General features: G+C 38.0%; 1 protein-coding gene across 1 annotated transcript; it reads left to right on the plus strand.

The window, feature by feature from the left end:
* Positions 1-18005: 18005 nt before the first annotated feature.
* Positions 18006-18992, plus strand: LOC110562336 (olfactory receptor 14J1-like). Its single transcript, XM_021659050.2, has one exon. It carries the CDS (start codon positions 18030-18032, stop codon positions 18963-18965), a length of 936 nt encoding a protein of 311 aa, XP_021514725.1. The 5' UTR covers positions 18006-18029; the 3' UTR covers positions 18966-18992.
* Positions 18993-22627: the final 3635 nt, after the last annotated feature.

The raw sequence follows: 22627 nt of genomic DNA on the forward strand, positions 1-22627 counted from the left end.
TGCTAATACTAGACATAAAGAATGGTTTTTAGTATTTTGAATGTTAGTTGTGTAATGTTAAAAATAACAAGATATTTTCTAGATGATGTATATTATAAACCCATTGCATAGTAAAACTTGAATATGTCATAAATTTACTTATAGTTCTGTCAAGTTAGTAAAAAATGTATGATTATAATCTAGTAATATGGACACAATTTTTCCTAATTCTCTCAGTCCATTGGCATACTGGTTGATGAAGTTACTGACAATTCAAAGCTTATGTTTAAGCTTTGAAAACATGTTTATGGGCATGTTAAAATAAGAAGCATGAAGAATAATTATATTTACTAGTTACTCAATTTACCAAATGGGTCATGATTTTAATATTTATTTTAATAGTTAATTTTTCAAAGACTCATTTTACTTTCTATCTTTCCTTATAAAAATGTTAAGGATTAACACAAGCAAGTATGCCATTTTTGTGCATATCTACATAATCTAATTACCATAGTTCTCTTGGGCGCCAAGTATTCAATGCAGTTACTATAAAATGCACTTAAGCTTCAGTTGTTTAACTTGTATCATTTACTATCAATTTTCATGTACTCATAAGTCATTTTTAGAATGTACTTCAAGAACTCAGGAGACAGAGACAGGAAGACTTCTGTGATTTTTTTTAGGCTAGCCTGGTCTACATAGCAAGATCTAGGCCAGCCAGAACTACATAGACAAACCAGAGAAAAAAAAAAGAGGGGTGCTTCTTATCTTCATAATTCTTAAGAAATTGAATTATTGTATCAAAGTGTACAGAATGCTGAATTGTCTTGCCAGTTTGAAGGTATCGGTTTCCAAAACACTGAATGCATGACCATAAGCAATGTCTGGGACTGTGACTCTTTATTCATTTCACAGGGCTTATTATCTCATACAACAGATAGTCACCGAGAACTTCTTGTGTGTTAGTGTGCAGTTAGTGTGTGTAAGTGCAGGTGTAAGAACCACAGCACCTACGCGGAAGCCAGAGAACATATTTGGATGCTGATCTTTGTCTTTCCCCTGTTTGAGATAAGTCTCTTTGTCATTGCTCAGGTCAGGCTAGCTGACCCACTTGCTTCTGTTTCCTCCTCCCCATTCCTGCAAGCATGCTGAGGTTACAGACACTTGTATCATATAAGCCAAACTCAGGCTGTCGGGATTGCCAGAAAGTTTTGTTTTCCCATTGTGACATCCTCCAAGTCTATGAAGAACTTTTATTATCTTTCATTTCTCTCACAGTAATACTTTAAGTGTATTTATTTATTTATTTATTTATTTTAGTAAATATCATGTTTGTCCTTTAGATTAACTCACAATAGCAATCCAGCATCTCCTTTTTTCTTTTTTTTCCCAGACTTGTCTTGCTCTGATTTTAGTTGAATTGCTTTAAGTTTATTTACATTTAATTTGACATTGCCTGTAACCTTGCTGTGTATTGCCTTTACTGTGTTTAGGTTCATGCTGTGTGTCCCTGATCTCTCTAAGACTTTTATCATGAAGGTGTGTTAGATTTTTGTCAAAGGCTTTTTCATATGAGATGATCATATGGGTTTTTTTCCAGTTTGTTTATATGATGGATTCCATTGGTGGATTTTCATATGTTGAATTATCTCTGCATCTCTGGTATGAAGCCTACTTTCTCATGGTGAATGTTTTTGGTGTGTTCTTGAATCCAGTTTGTAAGGTTTTTTTTTTTTTTTTTGCATCAATATTGATAAGGAAGATTTGTTTGAAATTCTCTTTCTTGGTTGAATCTTTGTGTGGTTTAAGAATCACAGTGACTGTGACCTCATAAAATTAATTTGGCAATGTTCCTTTTGTTTCTATTTTGTGGAATAAGTTGAGGATTATTGATATCAGCATTTCTTTGAAGGTCCAGAAGAATTTCTGCACTAAAACAATCTGGCCCATAGTGGGGTTTTGTTGTTGTTGTTGTTTAGTTTGTTGGTTTGTTGGTTGGTTGGTTGGTTGGTTGGTTGGTTGGTTGGTTGGTTGAAAGGCTTTTAAAGACTGCTTCCAGATGCTGAGACTTATGCCCAACCTTTGGGAAGAGTGCAGGGAATCTTATGAAAGAAGTGAGAAGTAAGTAAGACCTGGAGAGGACAGGAGCTCCACAAGGAGAGCAACAGAACCAAAAAAATCTGGGGACAGGGATCTTTTCTGAGACTGATACTCCAACCAAGGACCATTCATGGAGATAACCTAGAACACCTGCACAGATGTAGCCCATGGCAGTTCAGTGTCCAAGTGGGTTCCATAGTAATGGGAACAGGTACTGTCTCTGACATGAACTGATTGGCCTGTCCTTTGATCACCTCCCCCTGAGGGGGGAGCAACCTTACCAGGGCACAGAGGAAGACAATGCAGCCACTGCTGATGAGACCTGATAGACTAGGATCAGAAGGAAGGGGAGGAAAGCCTCCCTTATCAGTGGACTGGGGGAGGGACATAGCTGGAGAAGGGGGAAGGAGGGTGGGATTGGGAGGGGAAGTGGGAGGGAACTAGGGGGGATACAAAGTGAATAAATAGTTATTAATAAAAATTAAAATAAAAAGAACAAAACTGCAGGGACATTAAACAATAAAGAGTATTGAACCCCTAAAAATAAAAATAAAATAAAGACTGCTTCCTTAGAGGTTGTAGGTCTAATTACATTTGTTTACCTGAACTTGATTTAACTTTGTTAAATGCTATCTATTAAGAAAATTGTCAGAAATTTCAAGATGGAGGTGCTGATTGATGGGGACAATTAATAAATGATGAGATTTTATATGAAAGAAGTTTATTAGATGCAGATAAAGAGAGAGAGAGAAAGGAGAGCAGAACATGATGGTAGGAGAGAAAGAGGGGGCGCCCCGACAGAGAAAAGGGGAGAGGGCCAAGAGGGCAAGAGGAACAAGAGGCAAGAGGCCAAAAGCAATAGAGGTATCATGTGGCAGATAAGGATCAAGGTAACCATGCCTTCCAGGTGTGGCCAGGTGGCTGAAGACACATAATGACATCATAGATTGCTAGGCAACCCACAAGCAGCTTCCTAAATATTTACACAGATCACACACTGTATCTCATCAGCAGTATAGCAGTGACTTAACAGCAACCAACAGACCAAACTCTGGGCCCCAAAACATCAGTGTTTGTGTTTCCCAGGTGAGAGGAAATCCCATGTGAGGGAAACAAGAGGGTCTGACCTCAAATCACCTGGCTAATACCCAGAAAAGTTCCCAGGTTCCTGGGCACAGGCACTTGTTCTCAACATATAGCCACATGCCTGCACCCTGCTCTCACCAGCCAGTGAATACTTTCTGAGGCATGCAGTTCCAACCTCAGTGCCTCCTGATGTCTGGGAACCAGGGGAACAGCCCCAGACACTGTTCCAAAGCTCAACCTGTCTCCTTAAGGAGACTGACCAAACCTCTGGGCTCACTAGTTCTCCAAGTTGGCTGCACCCAGCAAGCACAGCATCTGAGCACAGTGACAGGGCAGTTGCAGCTCATTAACTTGAGAGCAAGAAAGCAAGTGGGGGCGGGACTGCTGCATCCAGGACTTCCCCTGGTGAGAGGAGAGCCCCTGGGCTCCTGAATTTAGTTACTCCACAGGATCACACATCTGAGAAGGACCACGGGGAATTTCCTGAGAACCACCCGCCAGGCTGAGACCATACCCACCAATCTGAGAAGGGCTCCTTCAGTAACATCCAGCTTTCCTCCCAGGGCTCTTCAAACACCGCTCACTTCCCCCAGGCAGAAACCAGGAACTACCAGCCAACACCAAAGACAATCAGATAGCTAACAGCCAGCATAAACACACTATCAACAAAAGCCAAAGCAATATGGTATCTCCAGAATCCTGTTATCCAAAGGCAATCATCCCTGGACACTCTAACACAATTAAAACACAAGAAAATGACCTTAAATCTATGCTTATGAAGATGATAATAAAGGAAACAAATAAAATTGGTAAATAAATACAGGAAGGTACACCCAAACAGATTGAGGGCTTTACAGAAGAAGCCTGTAGAGAAGAAATGGAAAAAAAAAATCACTCAAAGAAACACAGGAAAACACAAACAAAAGGGTGAAGGTAATTAATAAAATAGCTCAAAATCTGAAGATGGAAATAGAAACAATAAAGAAAGCACAAACTCAGGCAATCCTGGAGAGAACTTAGAGAAGAAAACAGGAACTACAGAGGTAAGCAGATACAATGGAAAAAAATTGACACATCCATCAATGACAATGTTAAAGCTAAAAAGTTTCTGACACCAAACATACAAGAAATCAAGAACACAATGAAAAGATGAAAACTAAGAAAAATAGGAATAGAGGAAAAAGAAGACTCCCAGCTCCAAGGCCCAGAAATTATTTTCAACAAAATCATAGAAAAAAATTCCTCAATTTAAAGAAAGATGCCTATAAGCATACAAGAGGCCTACAGAATACCAAGTAGATTAGACCAAAAAAGAAAATTCTCCTACCACACAATAAAACATGAAATGTAAAAAAAAAAAAAAAAAAAAAAAAAAAAAGTTTAAAACCACAAGGAAAAAAGGCCAAGTAACTTAATGGCAAACATATCAGAATCACACCTGACTTTTCAGCAGAGACCATAAAAGCCAAAAGAACATGGGCAGACATCTTGCAAACCCTAAGAGACCACAGATGCCAGTCCGGACTATTATACTCAGCAAAACTTTCAATTACCATAAATAAAGAAAACAAGATATTCTATGCCAAAAACAAATTTAAACAGTATCTATCCATAAATCCAGACCTACAGAAGATACTAGAAGGAAAATTCCAATCAAACAGGTCCAACTACCAACAGGAAAACACAGGAAATAAATAACTTTACTATAGAAAAACTAAAAGTAGACAAGCACAGAAACACACTACCATAACCAACATCAAAATAAAAGGAACTAACAGTCACTGGTCATTAATCTCTGTCAACATCAACAGACTCAACTCTAATAAAAAGACACAGACTAACAGAATGGATGCATAAACAGGACCCAACATTCTGCTACATACAAGAAACACATCTCAGCCACAAAGATACACATTACCTGAGAGTACCAAGCTGGAAGAAGGTTTTTGAAGCAAATGGACTCGAGAAGCAAGCTGGAGTAGCCATTCTTGTATCTAATAAAACAGACTTTCAACCAAAACTAATCAAGAGATGAGGAAGAACTCTTCATATTCATCAAAGGAAAATTCCACCAAGATGACATCTCAATTCTGAACATCTACACCCCAAATACAAGAGCACCCACATTTCTAAAAGAAACATTAATAAAGCTTAAACCACACATCAACACCCACACATTAATCATGGGAGACTACAACTCCCCACTCTCACTAAAGAACAGGTCAACAAAACGGAAGCTAAACTGAGTGAGAAACAAGTCACTAACAAATGTCATGAATCAAATGGACCTGACAGACAACTACAGAATTTTCCACCCAAACACAAAAGAATGTACCTTCTTCTCAGCACCTCACAGAACCTTCTCCAAAATTGACCATATAGTAGGCCAAAAAGCAAGCCGCAACAGATGCAAGACTAGAACAATACTTTGTATCCTTTCATATCACCATGGACTAAGGCTGGACCTCAGCAATGGAAATAACAAAAAGCCTACACACACATAGAAACTGAACAACTCTACTCACTGATAACTGGGTCAAGGAAGAAATAAAAAAATAAAATAAAATAAAATTCAATGAAAATGAAAGCACAACAAACCTAAAATTATGTGACACAATGAATCCGAAGCTAAGAAGAAAGTTCATAGCACTAAGTGCCTTCATAAAGAGATTGGAGACATCTCATACAAGCAACTTAACAGCATACCTGAAAGCACTGTTGGGAACAAGGGGAAAAGCAGACACACCCAAGAAGAGTAGACAGCTGGAAATAATCAAACTCAGAGCTGAAATCAATAACTTAGAAACAGGATAATTCAAAGAATCAATGAGAGCTGGTTGTTTGAAAGAATCAACAAGATAGGCAAACCCCTAACCAAACTAACTAAAAGGCAGAAAGATACTATCTAAATCAACAAAATCAGAAATTAAAAGGGAGACATAGCAACAGACACTGAGGAAATCCAAAGAATAATTGGGTTTTACTTCAAAAGTCTATATGCCACAAAATGTAAAAATCTAAATGAAATGGACAATTTTCCTGATAGATTCCACTTACCAAAGTTGAATAAAGATCAGGTAAATTAAATAGTTCTGTATTCCCTAAGGAAATAGAAGCAGTTGTCAAAAGTCTCCCAACCCAATACTCTTCAAACAAAATGGAAATGGAAGGAACACCACCAACCTCATTCCATGAGGCCACAGTCATCTTGATACCTAAACCAACAAAGAAAAGGAAATTCAGATCAATTTCTCTTATGAATATTGACACAAAAATACTCAATAAAATACTCTCGAACCAAATCAAAGAACACACCAAAAATAGCATTCACCATGACCAAGTAGACGTCATCCCAGGCAGGCATGGGTAGTTCAATATATGGAAATCAGCCAATGTAATCCACCATATAAAGAAACTGAAGGAAAAAAACCACATGATATCTCCTTACATTCCTAAAAAGCATTTGACAAAATCTAACATCCACTCATGGTTAAAGTCTTGGAGAGATCAGGGATACAAGGGACATAACTAAACATAGTAAAGGCAATATACAGCAAGCCTATAGCCAACATCAAACAAAATAGAGAGAAGCCTAAATCAGTTCCACTGAAATCAGGGACAAAACAAGGCTGCCAACTCTCTCTGTATCTCTTCAATATAATAATGGAAGTCCTAGCCAGAGCAATAAGTCAACTAAAGGAAATCAAGGGGATACACATTGGAAAGAAAGAAATCAAAATATCACCATTCATAGATGATGTGATAGTATACATAAGCAACTCTCAAAAATCTACCAGGGAACTCCTACAGCTGATAAACACCTTCTGCAAAGTGTGTCTGGTTTTATGTTGAGGTCTTTGATCCACTTGGACTTTAGTTTTGTACAGGGTGATAAATATGGATCTATTCGCATTTTCTACATGTAGACATCCAGTTAGACCAGCACAATTTGTTGAAGATGCTGTCTTTTTTTCTATTGTATGATGTTGGCTTCTTTGTCAAAAATCAAGTATCCGTAGGTCTGTGGGTTTATTTCTAGGTCTTCTGTTCAATTCCATTGATCCACTATTTGTATGTATAAATAGTAATAAAACCATGTAGTTTTTATTACTATTGCTCTGTAGTACAAGCTTGAGATCAGGGATGGAGATTGCTCTAGAGTATATGTTGTTGTACAAGTTTGTTTTTAGCAATTCTGGATGTTTTTCCATATGAAATTGAGAATTGTTCTTTCAAGGTCTGTAAAGAATTGTGTTGGTATTTTGACGGGAACTGCATTGAATCTATAGATTGCTTTTGGTAGTATGGCCATTTTCACTATGTTAATCCTACCAATCCATGAGCATGGAGGATCTTCCATCTTCTGATATCTTCTTCAGAAATTTCTCTCTTTGGAGACTTGAAGTTTTATTCAAACAGGTCTTTCACTTGCTTGGTTAGAGTCATACCAAGGTACTCTATGTTATTAGTGGCTATTGTGAAGGGCGTAGTTTCCCTAATTTCTTCCTCGGCCCTTTCGTCTTTCCTATACAGGAAGGCTACTGATTTTTTTTTTTAATTAATTTTGTATCCAGCCACTTTGCTAAACATATTTATCTCCATGCATGGAGAGAACCTAAAACCCTGGCTCAGAATTAGCCCATAGACTCAGTCTCTAAGTGTTCCTATTAAGGGGAACAGGGGCTGCCTCTGACATGAACTCAGTGTCTGGCTCTTTGATCACCTCCCCCAAAGGGGAGGGAGAGCAGCCTTACCAGGCCACAGAGGAAGATAATGCAGCCAGTCCTGATGAGACCTGATAAGCTAGGGTCAGATGGAAAGGGAGGAGGACCTCCCCTATCAGTGGACTGGGAGAAGAGCATGGAAGGAGAAGAGGGAGGGAGGGTGGGATTGGGAGGGGATGAGGGAGGGGGCTACAGCTGGGACACAAAGGGAATAAATTGTAATTAATAAAAAAATTAATTAAAAATAAAATAAAATACTTAACAAGAAGGGATGCAATGGGAAGGAGAAGGGAATAGGAGAGGATAATGGGAGAAAATATGATCAATGTACATGAAATTGTGGAAGAATGCAATCTTAAAAATAAAAAAATAGTGGTACATTTACACAATGGAGTACTACTCAGCTATTAAAAACAATGACATCATTAAATCTGCCAGCAAATGAATGGAACTAGGAAAGATCATTCTGGATGATGTAACCCAGATCCAAGAAGACGAACATGGTAGTACTCTAAGTGGATATTAGTCATAAAGTACCAGATAATCATGCTACAGACCAAAAGAAGCTAAGTAACAAGGGGAACTCTTGACTCACTGAAAAGTGGAAATTGATTAGACATATGGGGTGGATGGATGGAGGGTTGGGAAGTGAGTGGGAGTGGGAATAGGAGGAATGAGATGCAAGGGAGATTTACTGGGAGAGACAATTGGATGAAAGTGTAATCTCTGGGATGAGCTAGAAGCCTAGGACAACAGAAATTCTCAGGAACCTATAAGGGTGACCCTAGATAAGGCTCCTTGTGATGGGGGATATGGAGCCTGAACCAGCCATCTCCTGTAACTAAGAAAGACTTCCAATAGAGGGATTGGGACACTAACCCAAGCCACAAAATCACAGACCCACAATTTTTCCTGCCTATGAGATTTGTAGGGGTAAAAGATGGAGCAGAATTTGAGGGAAAAGCCATCCCATAACTTACCTGTCTTAAGATCCATTCCATGAAAGGGAACCCATCCATGCCACTATTAATGAAATTCTGCTCTACTTGCAGACAGGAGTCTAGCACAAATGTCATCAGAGAGGCTTTACCCAGCAACTGATGAAAACTGATGCAGAGACCCACAGCCAAACATTAAGTGAAGATTGGGGAAATCCTGTAAAAGAGGGGATTGAATTGAAGGAGTCAGAGGGGCCAAGGATACCGCAAGAAAACCTACAGAATCAACTAACCTGGGTCCATAGGAGCTCACAGAGACTGAACTACCAACCAGAGAGCATGCATGGGCTGGACCTAGGCCCGCTGCATATATGTAACAGCTGTGCAGCTGGATCTTCATGTGGGACCCTAATGTGGAAATAGCAGTTGTCTCTGGCTACATTGCCTACCTTTAGATCCTTTCCAACCAGGCTGCCTTGTCTCGCTTCAGCAGAAGCTGTGCATAGTCTTACTGCAACTTGGTATCACAAGGCTGCTGATCTCTATAGGAGGCCTCCACTTTTCTGAGGAGAAGGGGATAAGGGATTGAGGGGAGCCACAGTGAGAGGAAGGGACTTGAAGAAGAGGAGAGAAGTGAAGCTGTGATTGCAGCTGGGGATGTAAAGTAAATAAGTAACTTAAATATAATAATAATAATAATAATAATAATAATAATAATAATAATAATAATAAAAGAGACCCTGGCAAGATGTTTTCACAGTCAGGCAGGGATGCATTCTGTTCTAGTGAAGAAGAGTGCAACCCAACACGTGCACCAGGCCAAGCAGTGAAGTTTTAGAGGCCTGACTAATTTTTGAGTAATGACCTAATATTCATTCTGAAAGACTCATCAGACAAATGAGAGTAAAACTGCAATATCTCCCTTAACTTTGAAGCAAAGGAAAATATTGTTTTATTTAGAGTTTTTATTGCTGTGATGAATTAATCAATGTATGAATTTTCAAGTGAATTCCAATATGGGCAAACAGCCTTTAGAACAGAGGTTCTTAGCCTGTGGGTCATGACCTCTTTAGGGTCCAACAGTGCTTTGACAGGAGTTGCCTAAGACCATCAGAAAACACAGATATTTATGCTATGATTCATAACAGCTGTAAAAATTCTTGGAAACAAATAAATTTAAATATAAGCCATAAGTACATTATAACATGCATTATATCATTATTTCTGTTTCTTGATATTTGTCCAGTCACATGTATGTGAATGTTGTACCATATCAAATTCATGTATGTAATGTTCAATAAACACTTTTGCTCTGAAACCATGTGAGAAGACTATCTTCAGATTAATATGTGAAAGCGTTTTAGCATTTGTATTTAACTGACACACTATTTCAAATGTTTGGATTATTGTTATTCTAAAGCAGTGGTTTTCAACCTTCCTAATACTGTGACCCTTTAATACAGTTCCTCATGTGTGGTGATCCCCACACATAAAATTATTTTATTGATACTTCATGACTGTAATCTTGCTACCCTTGTGAATTGTAATGTAAATATCTGTGTTTTCCGATGGTCTTAGGCAACCCCTGTAACAGGGTTGTAGGACCCCAAAGGGATCACAACCCGGAGATTAAGAACCACCATTCTAAAGGCTGTTTGTCCATCTTAGAATTTCCTTGCAAATTCATACACTGAGCCATCCAAAGGCCTTGTTTTATGTAACAGCGTTGCTTCTTGTGCACCCTTCCATCTCTTATCCGCCTTCACATATCATTGCGTTTCCCTAGATGCCCAGTGGCCTTCTACTTTTACATCTTTGAAACAGAAAATCTTCTATAAAATACATTAATAATGCTAATATTTAATTACATGTGTTTTTGTGTTTTCACTAAAAGGATTTTAAAAGTCTCAAGAAAAAGAGAAAATGACAGTAAATTAAGATGATACATTGTAGAGTGTCTTGTTTCTTTGACTAAGATAATATGGAGTTAAAATTAAGTGGAAGATTTTATTTAATGAGCATGGAGCACTGTAGACCAATATTCCCAATATTGTAAATAATGAGCCCAGCAAACACAGCCACTTACCACAGCTGATCATTTGTTCAATTTTTGAGCTTATTTATTCACATTTTTTCTTCTAAGTAAATATTTTTTACCTAGTTGTTCAAACCATATTGTTGTATACTTTCTACTGTCTGACAAGTATGTCTAAAACATCAGTGAATGCAATGTATTACTGCTTTAAATAAATTGCTGACCTGATGGAATGTAATACTATCCACTAGAGCATAGAAAACTACCAGTGATCATATGCTCAATAATAGATAACCGCTGCCATCACCCACAGCGACTATCCACTGACAAAGACTCCTCAGTAAGGGGTGAGGCCTGCATATCATCCACTGGATCCATGTCAGGCTTCTGGCTGGCTTGACCTTGTGTAGTAATCACAGCTGCAGTGAGTTCACAGGCGCAATGGCCAGGTCGTGTCTGGAGGACATGTCACAGCTGTCCTTTCTGTCTCTGGCCCTTGCATCCTTTCTGCTCCCTATGCCCTAACGTCCCACTAAGCCTGGAGTGGGGGTAATATATATGTCCTATTTACGGCTCAGTCTCTTCTTCTCAGCACTTTAAACCGTTATGCATCCCTCCATTGTCTGCTGCCCAGTGCAAAAGGAAGCTTCACTGAACAAGTTTTAGAGCAGCCCAGATCTATAGGTATCAACATAAATATTTAGAAGGCAATTTAACATAATGGCCATTTAGTAAAAACAGTAGGGTCTGTGTTTTTACCCTAGGGTCTATGACCTTCCCAGACATGGGTATTTAACTAGGATTACAGAACCTGGCATGAAATTCCCTCCTATGCTACAGAACTCAGAACCAATCAGTTAACCCCAAGTATTGGCTCACTTTTTTGTTTAAATTTTGATGAAAATGATACAAAGACCAACTTAGGAGGAAAAGCATTTATTTAGCTTACGGTTATAGTCCATCAATGACAGAAGCCAAAGCAGGGACCCAATACAGGAGCCTGGAGGTAGGAACCGAACAGGCTAGAATAGACAAATGTTGTTCCCTGGCTAGCTTTCCATGGCTCACTCAGCTTGATTTTTTTTTTCATTATTCAACACAGGACCATTTGCCCAGGGGTGATATGCCCCACAGTAGTTAGGCCCTCCCACATCACCCCAAATGCTTACACAGAACAACCTGATGAAGAAATGCTTCAGTTGAGGTTCCCTCTTTCCAGATGATTCTATCTGTGTCAAGCTGAGGAAAAGTAACCAGCCCATAATAGTCATGTCCTTATTGCACAGTTGGCACACGGTGCCTGGTATTGCCGCATGTAGAGTACAACACTGGGAAAGACCACCGATGTCTTCTATCCCCCAGCAGGCTACCCAAGTCCTGTAGCCACCTTGGAGTCTGCAGATCTGTTTCCCTCCCCTCAAAATCTCTTCCTTAGTCTCTTTTGACCCCGCAAAGTTAAGGCAGAAGAACAGTGCTCATAGTTCCCCTAGTACACGCAACTCAGAGTGGGTAACTCAGAGTGGGCCTAGCAAGAATCCTGCTGTGTAGCTCAGTTTTGATAGGAGGGTTCTTAGAATAAACTAGCTCAACTTTGGCAGGAAGGATTTTAAAACATTACTTAAGGTTTGACATTAAATCAATTTACATAGATTATTAAGGAAAATAAAACCTCCCAAGCGAGATGCCGAGAAGAATCAGAAGGAAAGGCTTTCAGTAAAAACAAGCAGTACTGGTGAACCCTGAGGACGCTGAGACAGATCATGTGAATAGAGCGGAGCGGGGTGGGGTGGGAGGCCTGGGCGGGCTGTTATTTCCTGTCCTCTTCTGCTCCCTTCTGACCAAATGGAAGAAGTGCCAGTGTCTGCAGTCAAGGAACTCAGCAAATTCAGCATGGACCCTGCTCTCCATTCTGCCACAAAGTTCTCCGTCTTTGAAATACCGAGTCACTTCTTCAAACATTCTTCTGCCAGTAAGAGAGACAAATACTGAGACGGATAAGTGTTTGGTGTAACTATGTACTTGTAGCCTTTTCCTTCATGCCTTTTGTAAATATTTATGAATCTTAGTTGTAACTGGTGTGAGCTTAACAAAGACCCAAGAGCTGGAATCAAACCTCAGTTCTCTTACTGACGGTTCTGAGTAATTGTATTTTCCTATTAAAGCAGAGATATAACTGATTAACTACAAAATGATGGATCTTCCCCTGTGAATTGAGAGCTCTTGCAGAAGTCTATCTTATAAAAACATATGTACAAAGTTATTCAAGTTTTGGGCTGTTACTATATTGACAGCTATTCCATTTAATTTGGCAAACTATGATAAAATATTAAATCAATCAATATAAAACTTGCTACAAATAATCATTCTGAAATTATCTTATCAACTCAAGGAAAAGGGAGACTAAAAAACAAAATTTAGAAATATGTTGCAAGCTTATGTTTTAAGCTTGACTGCGAGCTGATTCCTGCTTTCTATCACAAAGCATAAGTTTTTAAAGAAATCAGTAAATTTGAGAGTATTCCAGAAATATTTAAATTATTATTCCAATAAAAGAACAAGATACAGGAGTCTTTCAAATGTGTCCATGAAAACAAAAGCTCAAAATGGCTAGTTTATCGATAAGTTTTTCCCCGTTAGACAGAGGATTTGCTGCCCAGGGTGGTGTGGACTGATGACACTTTTGCCACAGCCTTTTGAGCCCTGGAGTTCCCTGGCCACAAAAGCAAATTTTCTTGTATTAAAACCCAAGTAACCTGTCAGGAGATAGGATATAAATGATATTTAATTCGTTCTTTGAGAAAAAAATGTGAAAGTGGCATAGGAGACACAGTGCTAGATGGAAAATGTCTCTGAGACTGATGCAGAGTAGGACAGGGAACTGACCTCAGGGTTAGGGATTCTCACAGAAATTATTTCTAGGAAAATGATTTGCTCAGATGCAAAAAAAAAAAAAAAAAAAAAAAAAAAAGAATCTGGTGAGTTTTCACATGCCCCGTACTATGACATGCACATTGATGAATGCTTGTTTATTTTTCTTCCATGAAAATCAAACCCTAAATTATGAACTCACTCTTCTCTGTTATAGCTGGAGTCTCTTCTCAGACTTTGTACTGAACATGTGAATATTTCCTTAACAACAAAGCTTCCTCTAACTAATCACTGTTTCTCTGCTCACTAGAGTCTTTCCTGAGAGTAAGTCTTCAGTGGTTATCTGGTGGCTTCACCTGAAAACAAATGACAAGCAAACTGTTAGAAAATAATGAAAATTCAAATTCTGGTTGCTGAACTAAAGATGAATCATAATATAAAATTAGATAACAAATTTGAAAGTTAGGGGACTGGAGAGATGGCTCAGTGGTTAAGAGCATTGGTTGTTCTTCCAAAGGTCCTGAGTTCAATTCCCAGCAACCACATGGTGGCTCACAATCATCTATGAAATCTGGTGCCCTCTTCTGGCCTGCAAGCATGCATGCAGACAGAACACTGTATGTATGTATGTATGTATGTATTTATGTATGTATGTATATATGTATATATGTATGTATGTATGTATAAATAAATAATAAAATGTTAAAAAATTGAAAGTTTGAGATATTTTCGTTACAAGAATAGTTTTGTTCTTGGTTACAATCAAATGTTCATTTAAAATATTAATATCTGGGGCTGGAGATGTGTTTATTGGTTAAATCACTGCTTTTTCAGAGGACCCAGTTTAGATTTCCAATACCCACATGACGACTCACAGCTGTCTACAATACTAAGGAGATCTGACACACTTTCTGAACTTTAGGGACACCAGGCACACACACAGAACACAGACATACATACACACAGACATCTGCATGTTACACATAAAACAAGTAAATAAAACAACTATGAATAGCTATGGAGATATAGCTTAGTAATAGAGCTTGGCTTGTTCTCCAGCAATGGAAAAATAGTAACCAAAAAAAGAAAAGCAATATTAAAACACATTTTGTCCCTCAACTCCATTGTTTTTCAGGAAAAGATTTCAGTAGCACCCATCCACAACAAACTGATGCTTCAAGTTCCAAAACCATTTTCACTGAAAGGACATTCCATCTGCTAAAATTAGGCAAAGCTCTACACAATGCAACCCAGAAAGCTTTTGACAAAATCCTATAATTTCATTTCTATTGATGATTTTTATGAATCACCAATTTTTATTTGGAACAGAAAAAACAATGCTTTGCTTTTCTGTAGAAAAAATAATAATTTTATGGAGCCAACCATTTTTTAAAATAAAAGCATCTGTGACTTGGCCACATGCAACACTCATCTGTAACTGAAGAGTCCCTAACACTAACAAACTCTAAACTTTTCTTAGAAGAAATATTTTCTGTGTTCAGATTTCCACCATTGGTCTAACTAATAAATAATAAATTCTTTGAAATTAACTGTTAAATAAACAATGATGGACCATGTACAAATTTTCTACTGTAATTTAGATAGCCCTTTGTCCTCTCAGAAATGTACAGTTTTGTGGCACAATAGCCACCTGTGGTGTTCAAACCCACAGCTGCCCCTGAAAGTTATTGCCTGAGATTGCTGAATCAGAAACACCCACCCCAGGATTCTGAGCTGTAACCAGCTCTCTGGAAGAGTTACGGCTTCGCTAAGGACACTGAGCTGGGACAACCAAAGTCCATGCTCACAAAGCCCCTCACCAACTCTTTGGATATTTAGTGACTCTATGTCCCAGGCGGCACAGGGGCAGATTAAATGAAGCAACATTATCTAAGTCCAAACTTTCATTTCAAAAGATAGTGCACCTACAAGTCCTCCCCCAACACATGCACACGCAAGAAGGCAGCTCAACACAATCGTTCTCCAGGGACAGAAGATGGTTTCAAAACCTGCAGTTGTGGACAGGAAATATCAGAAGCTGCTGGTCAGTTGGAGAGCTGCACACACAAGACATCTGGAGTGAGTTTTCCAAACTTGGATGAGGAAAGATAAATATTTTGTGGAAATTCTAACACAACCTTATAATCTTACTTAATTTGGGAAAACAAGGCTATACTTTTAACAAGAAAACAAGGGCACTTATCAAAAATAAGCATGTTCTAAAATTTTATCTAAACATAATAGGGGCCATGTGAGAAGAGAGTAAGAGAAGTCAGCTACATTTATATGTTTGCGACACTTGTGTGAACTGTTAAAACACCTTTTCAATAGCTCAGATGTCAACAAGAAAGACAATCACATGATCAATGTTGTTGTGACCCTGTCCCTGTGTCTTTTTGATATGTGTAAATTTTTATAACCCAAATGCCAATTCTGTTACTTAAGCTACTAACTCTTAAATTTTTCCTATTAAAATGTTGAACTCCAAGGTGATGAATCCACTTGTGTGGATCAAGGGAGGCCTGTTTTAGGAAGGATGCAAACATGCCTCCTCTCTCATTTATATGAATGGTCAATACTACTCAGCTTTCTTACTTCTGGTTTGACTTGTCAGATTAAACTGTTAATGTTAAATAAACTGGTTTGACTTGTAAGATTAAAATATTAATATTAAATAACTTGTTTGTTGTCATTAAAATAGTAATGTAATGACCAATACACAATTTTATTATGAACATTATAAATATTTATATTTTACCAGCCTCAGAAAAATACTATAGAAAAGCACAATTTGGAAAGAAGAAAACTGTGAGAAACAGAGACCTCACAGAGTGAGATCTCTGATTTTTCCTGATTTCTATTATAGGATATAAGGTGTTGAAGAAATCAAACAGTATGAAGGAGAGAGAAGAGCAGGAGATAGGAGGCTTTCAGTCACAAGAGTTGTATCAGATGAAACAAAAGTTATCTACTTTATGTAACAGTGTTTTATTTTCCTATAGACGGAGGATCTTTCTATGGAGCCCACACTGATGGGTTCAGTATGTTGCTGACACACACTAGTTATGCTTGGCTCTAAGAGCATTTTTACTATAATCAAATCCAACACCCTGTCAGGTTATTGGATGTAGGTTTGGAATAATTTGGTATTGAGTTTATACTTTGCAAAAGATATGTGAGGAAGGTGGAGTGAGCTTGTTTTGTCACAAGAGAGATGCCACTAAATGCAAAATGTATCGACATCGAAAAGAGTGACTTCAAATTTTAGTCTGCAATTACATTTGTAAACACATGAATTTTAAGTAGACACAAGAAAATATTTGATGATATTTTACAGGACTTAAAACCTCAAAAAACTGACAGAGCATGTTTGCTTTTGTTGCCTAAAACTCATTAATGTTAAAAAAAAAAAAGTGCAAGAAGCTGACACTCCATTGAGTTCTCATCAGCCCTTGAACACCAGCACTTATCTCGCAAGGGGAGAATGATCGGTTACTTTTCAATCCCTCAAATATCAAAACAAAGGACCATAAACTAATATATGACTTCTCTTCTATCTAAAACATAAATGACTTTAAGTTTCCAGTCTCTTACTGAAGTCTGGCACTGGAATTGACAATTTTCCTCTACATCTTAAAGCACTGTCTGTCTTTGCAATTGTGGTAAGCAATCTTTGCTTGTGGTAAGTGCTCATAACTATTTGATGGCGACACCTGAAGGTGAGTAGCATGGACAACAGTTAAATAAGAATAGAATTTAAATAGAAGCTGCTTGTCCCCTAAAACACTCCATAAAATGAAATAGTATATCTAAAGTGAGAGTGCTATGTGGGTATTTCCCTGAACGTGTTGTTTGCTCTTGATTTAAATAATTCCTGCATGGTAAATTAAGAGCAATAAAACCATTAATTTTTATAACTGGTTCTACAATAATAGACCCTCTTGCTATAGTGATAATTTTATTTGTTATTAGAGAATAGTTATTTCCAGTGGACAACTAAGCTATATTTTAATTCCTGGTATATTTTTTATAAATGCCTATTTCATCTGATAAAATGGTAGCCTCCCTTATCTATATATAACCAATCCTATGTTCAAAAACCTCTCATCCACAGCCCATCACTGACTATTGATGATTTAAAGAAAAGCAATGGTTTTCAACTGTTGCAATGAAACAGAGAGAATAAAGAAATTATTGAAATAAATATTAATGAACAAATAAATAATGCATCAGTAGCTTTCTACTGCATTTACTATATCATTTTATTCTCCAGCCGCTACCACAATTTCTATTCTCAAAATGTTTGTGAGAAACATAACCACAAAGAATGGATTCCTCCTCACGGGGTTCTCTGACAACCGTGAGCTACAGATCTTGCATGCTTTGCTCTTCTTGGTGACATATTTATTGGGCTCAGCAGGTAACTTTGTCATTATCACCATCACAACACTGGACCCACAGCTCCAGTCTCCAATGTATTACTTTCTGAAGCATCTTTCCCTTCTGGACCTCTCATCTCTTTCTGTCACAGTTCCCCAGTATATTGACAGCTCACTGGCAGGCACTGGCTATATTTCATATAGCCAGTGCATGCTGCAGGTTTTTTTCTTCACAGCTTTTGCCTGGGGTGAGGTGGCTATTTTAACAGTGATGTCATATGATCGTTATGTGGCTGTTTGCCTTCCACTGCACTATGAGATCATTGTGTGCCCCAGAAAGTGTAGGTGGGCTGTGGCATTTGTATGGCTAAGCAGTGGCATCACAGGAACCCTGTATATAGCAACCATATTCTCTATTAGATTCTGCAGGACCAAAATAATCCACCAATTCTTCTGTGATGTCCCCCAGCTGCTCAAGCTCTCCTGCTCTAATGATTACCTTGTAATGGGAGTGACTGATTTCCTGTCTGTAATGGCCTTTGCCTGCTTTGCTGGGATTGTCCTTTCCTATGTACACATATTCTCCACGGTTCTCAGGATGCCCTCTGCTGAAAACCGGACTAAGGTCCTCTCTACTTGCCTGCCCCACCTTTTTGTTGTCTCATTGTTTCTTTTTACAGGCTCCTATGCATATTTAAACCCAACTTCAGACTCTCTAACTGCTTTAAATTTCTTGTTCTCTGTCTTTTACACAGTACTACCTCCGACACTCAACCCTGTTATTTACAGTCTGAGAAATGAGATCATAAAGAGTGTTCTAAGAAAGTTACTATTGAGCACAAAATTCACTGGTTAGAATCATCTTTGCCCTCTTGTCACTGACCAATTATATGCAGGAATGTTTTAAGTCATTGACATTCCTTAAATCTGTAATGTTAATGAAGAGTAATGTTTTGGGTTTTTCTTTTCTGTAGATAAGCTACATTTTTTAACCATGGATTGTCCTTATGGAAGTGCATTGTCTGACTTCTTTGCATTTTACTATTTAAACTACTGTTCCTTCAAATTAAGAAAAATTACAAGCCTTATAACATAGATCCACTACGTTTACCTCCGAATGCATCCACACACAGACACACTGACAATCTCAGTATGTTTAATACCTTTGCAGAGACAATAATACAATTATAAAAAAAAGACAAAAGTAATACTATTAACTCCAGTTCTGCCCACTAAGTCATGCTTTTCAACTCACCCATTTCTTTTCAATTTTTTATTTTATTTTGGTCTATCAATATACATATTGATATAAATTTACATTATATCACTAGGTAAATTTATATATATAGCCCTACAGCTATAATTTTCCTGAAATATAGTTTTCAATTCATATTAAACTTTATCTGTGTATTCACTCATTTTTCCTCTGTTAAATATCTTAAATATTTAATTATTATTGTAAGTAATAATAAAATTAAAGTTTTGTTTTTGTAATCCTAATGAATAGGCTTATTGAATCAAAGTGTACAAAATACATTCACCTCTTAAATGATGTGACCATATAAAAATAATTCATTTATGTGTCAATTAGCAATGCAGGGCAAAGGCACTGCTCTTCTAAAAGTGCCATGATTTTACTAGTTCAAGAAGAACTATGGATAGGGAACCTTAGAGCTGGGTCAGTCCTGTCGCGGATGCCTAGAACATTAGATAAACAGCACTGGAATCTGTGAGGATTGTATAACATCAATAATCCACCTTTGCTATATTTCTTCAAATGTGTGATAGTTCTGTAGAGCAAACACATTGATAATATTTCTTAGTTTTCATATTATTTTAATTTTATATATATCTTCTCTTATTTTTGTAAGAAGCTACAATAGAATGATATTCTCTTGTTTACAGAGGTAAAAAAAATTTTCAGTCTCTCAATTATTGAGGCTATTTTCTATTCAAATTTTGTACATAGAATATTGAGTTTCAGATTTTGACACTGGTAGTAATAAAACTTAATCTAGATTTTCAAGAAACAACCACAAGAGATGATCACCAGACCTGTTACCTCCTCAGACACTGGACTGTTCAATCCATCTACAGAGCATGGAAATTACATTTGATTCTTTGTGAGTTACATACTTTCTGAAGTACTTCTTGTGCTAGTTTGCTATTTTATTAGTTGATTGAATTATAACATAAGCAAACCAATTCTATTTTCTAGCCTTATATTTTAAATTTATTTATAGGAGCATCCATTTATAAATTTTGGCTAACAAAATATTGGATTACCATTACCAAATAACTTGGGCAAAGAGCTACTCTTTGGCTTATAAGTATTTTATTGTCCTCTGTACTAGATATGTTGAATGTCTTCATTTTAGATAATAAAAGTTATTTTCTTTGAGATCATTGATCTTTCAAATGTATAAAATAGTTTTGAGAGTGTTGTGCTCTGTGACATTAAATTGTTTGCTTTTATTAATAAGTACAAATGGCCTTGTTGTAGACCTCAAACAAAAAATTGGTAATTTTTTTAAATAATACATTTCTCAATAGTTGTTACATAATTGCATTTGTGTGGTTCATTTAAATATAAGTTACTTTCTATTCACACTAACCTTGTGATAAACAACCAATGACCTTTGAATCCCATGAATCTGAGAATTCTACCCCTTCCTTCCAGGTGACAAAACACTCTCTCTTCTGACTACCCTATATCTAGAACATAGGTATAAGACTTAGGGTACAATACTAGATGCTCCAGCCGAAGACACCAGTTTAGAGAAGCATACTGTAGGAAAGCAGACTCTTACACAGCAGTCATTTCCACCAAATCTAATGGCTTCAGTACTCAGCTTTGGAGAGCAGTCTCCTGGAGCCCAGAATCCAGTCCCTGAATCAGTAGTATCACAATTGTTTATCTGATCCCCGTTATGTCAGCAGTATGGTCTGTGCTAGGACATTCATGACTTTGGGCTCATCTTCTCCAAGGTTGGTTACCCGCCTTCCAAGGAGATCCTAAGAGCTACCCAGTGTTCTTTAAAAATTTTGTTTAACTTTCTGAGAAAGTGCCAGATTGATTTCCAAAGTGGTTGGACAAGTTTGCACTCCTACCAGCAATAGAGGAGGGTTCCCCTTTCTCCACACCCTCAGCAGCATGTATTGTCACTTGAGTTTTTGATCTTAGACATTCTGATGGGTGTAAGGTGAAATCTCAGGGTCGTTTTTATTTGCATTTCCCTGATTACTAAGAACTTTGAGTATTTCTTTAAGTGTTTCTCTGCCATTCAATATTCCTCTATTGAGAATTCACTGTTTAGCTCTGTACTCCATTTTTTTTTAATTGGATTACTTGATTTGTTGCTGTTTAACTTCTTGAATTCTTTCTATATTCTGGATATTAGCCTTCTGTCAGATATAGGGTTAGTGAAGATCCTTTTTCAGTCTATAGACTGTCATTTTGTTTTGATGACAGTGTCCTTTGCTTTATAGAAGCTTTTCAGTTTCATGAGGTCCCATTTATTGAAATATTCTACCCAGCAGGATATCAAATTAGATAGCTAAACTTTGGGCACAATGCAGGGAATCTTATGAAAGAAGGGGGAGATAGAAAGACCTGAAGGTCCTGGAAGGGTCAGGAGCTCCACAAGGAAAACACCAGAGCCAAAATACCTGGGCCAAAGGGGGCTTGCAGAGACTGATACTCCAACTAAGGACCATGTATGAAAAGGACCTAGATCTCCTGTTCAAAGGAAGCCCATTGGCTGCTCAGTTTCCAAGTGGGTTCCCTGGTAAGGGTACAGGGGTGGTCTCTGACATAAACTCAGTGGCAGGCTCTTTGCTCACCTCTGCCTAGGGGGTGCAGCCTCGCCAGGCCACAGAGGAGGAGGGAGGAGGAAGAAGCAGCCAGCCTTGATGAGACTTGATAAACTAGGGTCAGATAGAAGGGCAGGAGGTCCTTCCCTATCAAGGGACTAGAGAAATAGTATGGGGGGAGAGAAAGAGGGTGGGTGGAACTGGGAGGAGACAAGGGAGGGGGCTGCAGAAGGGACACAAAGTGAATAAATTGTAATAAACAAATATATAAATAAAATTAAATAAAAAAAAATAGGGACAAAAAAAGAAAAAAAGAAAGACCTGGAGGGGGCAGGAGCTCCACAAGGAAAGCAACAGAATCAAAAAATATGGGCCCAGGGGTCTTTCCTGAGACTGATACTCCAACAAAGGACCATTCATGGAGATGAATGCACAGATGTAGCCTATGGCAGCTCAGTATCCAAGTAGGTTCCCTAGTAAGGGGAACAGGGGCTGTCTCTGACATGAACTCAGTGACTGGCTCTTTGATCACCTCCCCTTGATGGAGGAAGATGATGCAGCCAGCCTTGATGAGACCTGATAAGCTAGGGGAGACCTGATAGAAGGGGAGGAGGTCCTCCCCTATCAGAGGACTAGGGAAAGGGTATAAGGGGAGAAGAGGGAGGGTGGAGTGGGACTGGGAGAAGATGAGAGAGGGGGACACAG

The sequence above is a fragment of the Meriones unguiculatus genome, chromosome 16 (assembly GCF_030254825.1).
Source record: "Meriones unguiculatus strain TT.TT164.6M chromosome 16, Bangor_MerUng_6.1, whole genome shotgun sequence".
Lineage (NCBI taxonomy): Eukaryota > Metazoa > Chordata > Mammalia > Rodentia > Muridae > Meriones > Meriones unguiculatus.